Genomic DNA, 7,288 nt, shown 5'->3' on the forward strand with positions numbered 1-7,288 from the left:
GGTAACGCTTCTCTTAGGCGGACAGTCACAGCACCTTACGGCCAAGCAGTGCGAAGTGTAAAATCGAAAGAATCCGAAAGACAAAACAGTTGCCCGTGCAAACGTTTTTTTACCTGAATTAGCACACAAAAACGGCCTTCGAAGCATCGCATTTTGTACAGCGACAGCTGCAGCAAACTTGCCGCTGGCCGCCCCAGCCGCAGCGAGCAGCGGTGCAGCAGCAACTGCAGCCTTGGCGTCTGAGACTCCAACGAAATTGGCAGAGTCCGGCATTCTACGCCTTTGGGTGAGAAGTCGTTTGGCTCTCTATAGAAGCAAAGGTAGGCTTCCTATGCGGGGCCTTCCGTGTCGTTTCCTAACAGCTGCAGCTGTAGCGGCTGCTCCGTGGCCGTTTTACCATTCTGGAGCCCCGGGGCTTCTGTTCTGTTCTTTTCATGAGCTTCCCATTACAATCGAGATTGTACTTGTTGCTGTAAAGTGAGAGGTCGAATCAAAGCGGTTGCGGGGACGTCTAGTCCTGCTGGCGGTTGCTGCCCGGTGGGCTGCGTCGCTTGGACGGCGGGGCGCCCTCTCCGTTTGCTGCAGAGGCAGCAGAAGCAACAGCAGTTTCGCCGTTGATTTTCAGTCATCCGGGAGGAAGAACAGCAGCTTCACTCGGCCGGTGCGGCCTCCCCTCTCTGCGGGAGCAACGCGCACGCCGATACGGCTGACGGGGGGTGTAGCTGAAGCATCAGCGAGAGCGAACATCATATTGAAGAAGGGTTCAAATACACTAGTCGATTGGGTTTGTGCTCTCCACCTGTGAGGCCATCCTTTCCACTACCTCCCTTACGTCCCCTTGGGCGTGTGCATTTTGAGCACTAACCGCTAAGCTCCTGTTGGACAGGACCGTGAAGGCGTTGGATTTTCTTCTTGCTCTATCTGAAGGACGCTCAACCCGGTGGCGAGAGCGGTGCTAGCCTGTTTCGCCAACTTCCTAACCTAAGCTGGCTGCTTTCTCTACTTCCGGCGGAAGATGGCCAGCGGCCGTGCACCTGGCCCCCAGGGAGAACCCCGTGGTGCTGTTCTTTAGGAATCCGCTGCTTGTAACAGTGGGGCGTCAGCGGTGAAAAAACGTTGAGAGGGAGACTGCGGAGCCTCTCCTGGCTCTGCGAAAAATGGTTGGCGGAACCGTGTAGCGCCAAATCCCCAGCGGAATTGGTTCGCCTGGAAGTGCTTTTGCTTTACACCCGATAGTCTACGGCAGAAGGCAGAGGAGGTCGTCTGATCACTACGGATTTAGCGGGGAGCGCGTACGGGAAGTGACTTTCTGCCGGTTGTCGGGCCGTCTAGTGGTTTAACTTGTACACAGCTCCCTTCATTTCGTTGGCTTCTTCCTTGTGGAAAGCCTGTCTGTCTTCATATCCATATAGATAATTTTACTTCGATTTCTTTATTTTTCGTTGCTGTTGATCAGTTGGCCCTTTAGGACACGGACACAGCACGACCATCGGCTGAACTAAACGTGTGCTCGTACGTGCTGGTCAGCAGCGACCGGGATATTTCAGCCCGACGAGCACCTAGCTTCAAACGCTGTTGCTTTCTCTTTTTTTTTTCACTCCCATCCATCCCCTTTCCTGGTGCGACATCTCTTTGCAGCAGCCAGCACCACTGGCTATTTTCACTCGCTGGAGAACTCAATATCTTGGCTCTCTTTCGTCGCAAGATGGCTCAAGAAAACGAGTCGCTACATCCAGAGATGCAGGATAGCCTCAATCTGGGGGAAGGGCCAATAGAGGTGGATGTGGCTAAGGTTGGACAACTACCTGGCCTTGCTGCTGATGGGGGAGCTCTAAGCGGTATCACCATCAATGAGGTTGACGAAGCAGAGATGGCGCGCATCACGGCAGCAATCGGTCAGCCAGAAATTCTTGATGATTTAGTGCATCCAGCGACGCTGGGAACTGTTACGGTGCAGCAGGTGCCGGCGTCGAGGGCGGCAGCAGCAGCTGCTGCGGCGGCACAGCAGCAGGTTGCAGCGTTGCAGCAGCAGCAATTGCAGCAACAACAGGCTGCTGCGGCTGCAGCTCAGCACTTGAGGCAGCAGCAGCAGCAGCAGCAGCAGCAGCAGCAGGGGAGCGCTGCTTTGGCGGCGGCTGCCGGGGCGGCTTCGCGTGCGGTGCCAGCGGGACAGAATGAAAGGTGGCGTTTGTATTTGCCACACGTGGAAAAGTTGCTCGATGCGGAGGGTATTTTGCTGTTACGACAGACATGTCGGCTGCTCTGCAAGCACAAATACCGTCCTGCGGATGGCGTGTTGTCTTTTGGTATGTTTCGAGGGGTTGACGCACGCATCTTGATGGAGCAGGTAGTACCGCTGGCTTGCAAAGCTGTGCACCCAGAGGTACGGGCTGCGGGGCTTTCTCTGGACTTTAGCGGATGCTCCCTCCTGAAAGATGCATCTGTAGCTCGTTTGATGGATGTGCTACACGGTCGAAAGGAAGACAACATCATCGGCGGAGTGCTTAAGAGCCTCTGCCTCGATTTTTGCTATGAAGTAACCAACAAAGGTTTGGCAGCCCTGCTGACAACACATCTCCCTTACTTAGAACGGCTGTCGCTCCGGTGCGCAAGGAGCAATGAGTTGACCTTCACAAACGTAGCCACAGACTTTTCAGCGGACAATTGGCCGAGTTTGCTGCACTTCGACGCGTCGTTTACTAACATGAGGCTGGACGCAGCCACTGTTTTAGCAGATTGCCTCGTGGGGAATGCAACGGCAGTTAATAAGCGACACAGGAAGGACTACGAGAGGAAGCTTCAGGAAGAGAAGCAACTGCGCCGGCTGTTACATCAACAGGAGAAAGAACACATTCAGCATATGGAGCAAGCAAGGTCTCTGAAAGAGCAGCATGCTGCAGTGGCGGAGAGGCTGCAACAGCAGCAAGCGCTGCTGGACGAGAAAGAAAGAGCATTGGAAAATCAGCTGCAACTGGAACCGATTCAAGTTGACGGCGAAGCTCCGCAGGATCAGCCAGAGGATCCTGAGCAGTGCGCTGTGCGGGCACAGAGGGAGCTCGTGCTGCGCTTGCAGCAGCAACTAGAGTCACTTGCTGCGGCAGTGGCAGCGGGGGAGGGTGCCGCAGTTGCGTGTCAAACCGCCATTGAACACACAACAGCAGCTGCGGATGCAGCGGGCTTTGCTGCAGCTGAAAGCCTCGCAGCTGCTGAGGAGGAGGAGAAGCACCCTGTCGTGGCATCGCTCGAAATCGTGGGCTCTCTTGCATCCAAGTGCCTCCTTTCAAAGGTTGGCATGGAGACACACTACCGCTCTTTCTGTCATGCAGTGAAGCTTGGTTTGCATGATCAGATCTCGTCGCTGACAAAGGTTGTGCAGAAGGAGGTGAGAAGCACCATGACGTAACACGCCAGCGGCAGTGGCAGACAGTTGGAGCTAGCAAATCCGGAAACTGCACGCACGCGCGGCAGCAAGGACATTGCGCAGCGCACACATATACTCTAGATTCGTCAAGCGTGTGGCTGTGTAGTGTCATACACGCTCTTATGACTGCGTGATTTGCGTCCCCTGGTCTGTTGTGTTTCTATTTTCTTTACAGTTCACGGAATTGTGTGCCTCGGCTCCCTATCGGGGCAGCTCACTGCTAACACTCCAAGCGAAGCGTGGCAGCGAGCTGCTGGTCAATGCACCGTTTGTTGTCGACACGTCAGAAGATGGCGGTGTTAATGTGCTTACGCTTCCTGTATCGATTGCTATACAGACGCAGGATCAGGAGACTTTGAAAGTGGTACGTTGTTGGTGTAGATGGCCTGAAGTGGAGGAGTTGGTCACCGGTGAACATGTTATATGCGTTCCCAGTCTGCAAACACCTGTATGCATCTGTATGCCCTGTTGTCCCGGAATACATTACACCCGTGGCCGCTTCTGCAGTATTTTTACCTACGCCTTTTTGTTCCTCTGGATGCAGCTGATCAAACGGGGAGCGCAAATCGACGTTTGTGACTATTTGGGAAAGTCGCCACTATTGCGGGCCTGTGAAGCTTCCCGATTAGATCTTGTGGAGGCCCTTCTTGACCTTGGCGTATCGCCGAATCCCCATGACCTTCGCTGCGCTCACTTTCCCCTGCAAACAGCAATACGGCGCAATGACGCAGAGATAGTCAAGGTGAGCATATTTTTCTGTATTCGGGCGTCTCCGACACTGTCCACTTACTTCGATGTACAACAGCCCGCGGGGGAACTCATTGTTTCCATAGATGGGTCGGCGCTTGTCTTCTTGGAAGTTGCACATGTGATTCAGTGTGTTACTTATTTTATTCTGGCGCAGCGGCTTCTCGCTCGAGGTGCGGCTCTGGATGTTAAGTGCCCAGGAGTACGCACGTACAAGAGTGCTCTGTGTGTAGCCTGTGAGGTCAATTCGCCAGAGATCATTAGTATTATCTTGAAGGCTGGAGGGGATCCGAACTCGCGGGGGCACAATTCGTATACCCCTACATTGGTGAGCCGCCCTCCTTCCCAGGCAAAGTGGGGCGAAACTCCACTTCTGTGGCAGGCTGCCTCTTCCGAAGTTGTTTTGTATAAACTCTTCTACCGGGTGTTGTCGATGCGTTTCAGATGGCGTATCAGTTGAACTCGAAGTGGCTACCTCTCTTCTTAGAAGCTGGTGCAGGCGCAGAGAAAGGCAAGAGATGGGTGTTAACCGGTGAGCTGATGGTGACCAACGAACAACTGTGCTTAGATAGGCAGAAAACCAGGCGGACATTTCTCGGAACGTACTTCCGTGGATTGTTGATCACGCAGCTTGTGTAGTTACCACTTTCGTGTTTTTTCCTCGTGATTGCAGACGTACTGAGTTGCGCTGTGGCGAAGAATGACGTTGACAGCATCGGATTATTGATTGACAAATACCCAGACCTCATGAACCGCACGCATCCACTGTGGTCCAAGCCATTGCTACAGGTTAGACATGATTCTTTGCATGATACGGGGGGTTCCCTAGGATGTGTTTAATTCGACGGAACGACAGCTTGAGCGCTGCTTGAGTCGATTGTTTGTCTAGTTCTCCGCTTCTGTTGCGCGTATTCACAGGCAGCAAAACAAGGGCGTGTTCATGTGCTGGAGTTGCTGCTCGCCAGTGGGTGCAACGTGGATGCTCGGGGTGAGGGCGGTCAGACGGCCCTATTGGCTGCCACAGAGGAAGGCCTTGGGAGTTGTGTTGAGCGGTTGATTGACCACGGAGCAGATGTTAACAAGGCCAACTTTGAAGGTGACGCTTACCGAGTTTACTCCAAAGCTGTGTTTACTAGACATTGCACGGGTAACATTGCCACTGATGCTGGCGTCGAAAATAATAAATGCTTGAACCCACCATGTACTGACCGTTTGTATCTCAGGAATGACCCCGCTGATTGTAGCATGCATGGAGAACCACGAAGACATGGTCAATTATTTCTTGGATCATACGCAGGAACCGTACAGAGTGAAGGTACACCCTAACAGTCTCCAGCAGCAGCCGCATTTACAGGTAGTGGAAAACGCCCAAGGGGAAAGGGCGTGTGAAGGGAAATGGATCCTCGCAACACAGACTCAAGTCCTTGATTGCAACAAAGCGGAAAAAACTGAGGGGGAAACCCCTTTGCTCGTTTGTATTCGGTTGAGGAACGACAAGATTGCGAAAACTATCTTGAAAAAAGCCAAGTCCATCGATCTGGAAGCAAAGGTTAGCATGCGCTTCACGGATATGTCATGCCCAACAGGACAGGTTTTTGTGTCCCCAAGGGAGAAATGATATATATTGAAAATCTGGCTCGAAAACTTTTGTTACGTGAGCCATCAGTTGATCTGCATGCGAGCTTGTTGACGGTGCAGGATTCGCAAGGACGCACTGCATTACTTGCTGCGCTATTTTTCGGCCAGTATTCTGTGGCTGCAACGTTGATGGAAATGGGGGCGGACGTAATGACACAAGACGAAGCTGGGAACACAGCACTAGCCATTGCGAATGAGCGGTAGGTATGGGTGGCCGCTCAATTATGCCGAAGGAAGTAATGGCTACCACGGGGCGGTTTGCTTGTAAATGCGCTCCCTCGCTTTCAGTATATTGGGCAGAACTCCACCACACATCCACTCTCACCTGATGGCGCTTGTTCCTTGTTGTGCAGGCTGCTGACACCTGGCAGTGACAAACGCGTTTTGCGTCGATTCCTGCGTCTGTACCGAAGCCGTGACACGTCGCGACGCCATGCATCTTCAAGTGGTATGCTGCAGTCGATGCTGAGTGCGCTGCGGGATGAAGGAGGTAGCAGTTCCCACGTGGAGTCTGACTCTGGGAGCGGGGGTGAGGGCGCTCGGTTTTTCCGGAAGAAGAGCGTTAGCCGCAGCAGTAGCAGAGGCAAGCAGAATGGGCTTGACGGGGCTGACCCGAGAGTCTCGCGGAGTGATGGCGAGGTTCAAGGCGCGTCGACAGCGGGCCATAGCCGGGGTGCCGCCGCGAGTCCGTCGAGCAGCAGCAGGAAGCGCACTGGGAAGAAACTTAAGATTGAGCCCAAGACAGTTCTGCAAGTTGCGAAGCTGCCAATGTCCCTCTTTCGAGCGGCCAAGGCGAAATGACCTGTCGCCGCTCAGCGTAGAAAGGCTCGTGTATTTGTGTTGCACGGGGAACAACCGTGCAGGTATTTTGAAGACAGTCGATCGTCCACGCGTCACCGTGGGGCCGTCGTGGAATCGCGTTCATCATGAAGGGGTGCGCATTGTAACGCGCCACTGTAGAGAACGAGATTGTCATTATGTCAGGCGCTTCCTGGCGCGGTCCAAGGCGCAGGTGACTGCGATTCGTGTTGTTTGAGAGAACCGCGCCGTGGCAGCACGTAGTTGTGGGACGTCGTTCACTAAGCTAGAGGAAGTTCATCTGGGTTCTTTGTAAGGAGGGATGTGTGACTGATTGATTGGAGGATGCCCTGCTACGTGCTTTGTAGTGTGCGATGTTAACTGTGGTGCCTGTTGGGCCATGAGAAATGTCAGCTGGGTTAGGGCATATCGCATGCCGCCCACAATCCTCAAAGCCCTCGTCTTGCCCGCTGCACAGTGGCGCGGCGCCTGGCCTAAGCCACAGGGACAACTGACCCTTCTGCAGTGGCGAGCGACGCGATAGCACGGTGAACGATGAATTCAGGTGACGAGTCATCATTTCATTCCACGAATTCAGATGACAAGTCATCATTTCATAGCGGTGCAGGCTAAATGTGTTTCAGTCGAAGTGTAGAGTTTCTTATGCTCAGTTAATTTGTGTGC

At 53.6% G+C, this 7,288-nt stretch overlaps 1 protein-coding gene across 1 annotated transcript; it reads left to right on the top strand.

The window, feature by feature from the left end:
- Positions 1 to 1,705: 1,705 nt before the first annotated feature.
- Positions 1,706 to 6,607, top strand: EMH_0049460 (ankyrin repeat-containing protein, putative; the record flags this gene model as incomplete). The annotated part of the gene is made up of 9 exons (XM_013500087.1): positions 1,706 to 3,382; positions 3,597 to 3,785; positions 3,966 to 4,163; positions 4,613 to 4,700; positions 4,842 to 4,957; positions 5,087 to 5,264; positions 5,392 to 5,717; positions 5,867 to 6,006; positions 6,160 to 6,607. The coding sequence occupies 9 exons, from the start codon at positions 1,706 to 1,708 to the stop codon at positions 6,605 to 6,607; spliced, it is 3,360 nt and encodes a 1,119-aa protein (XP_013355541.1).
- Positions 6,608 to 7,288: the final 681 nt, after the last annotated feature.

Source organism: Eimeria mitis, genomic scaffold, assembly GCF_000499745.2.
Source record: "Eimeria mitis Houghton genomic scaffold, Emh_scaff50, whole genome shotgun sequence".
NCBI classification, from domain to species: Eukaryota; Apicomplexa; class Conoidasida; order Eucoccidiorida; family Eimeriidae; genus Eimeria; species Eimeria mitis.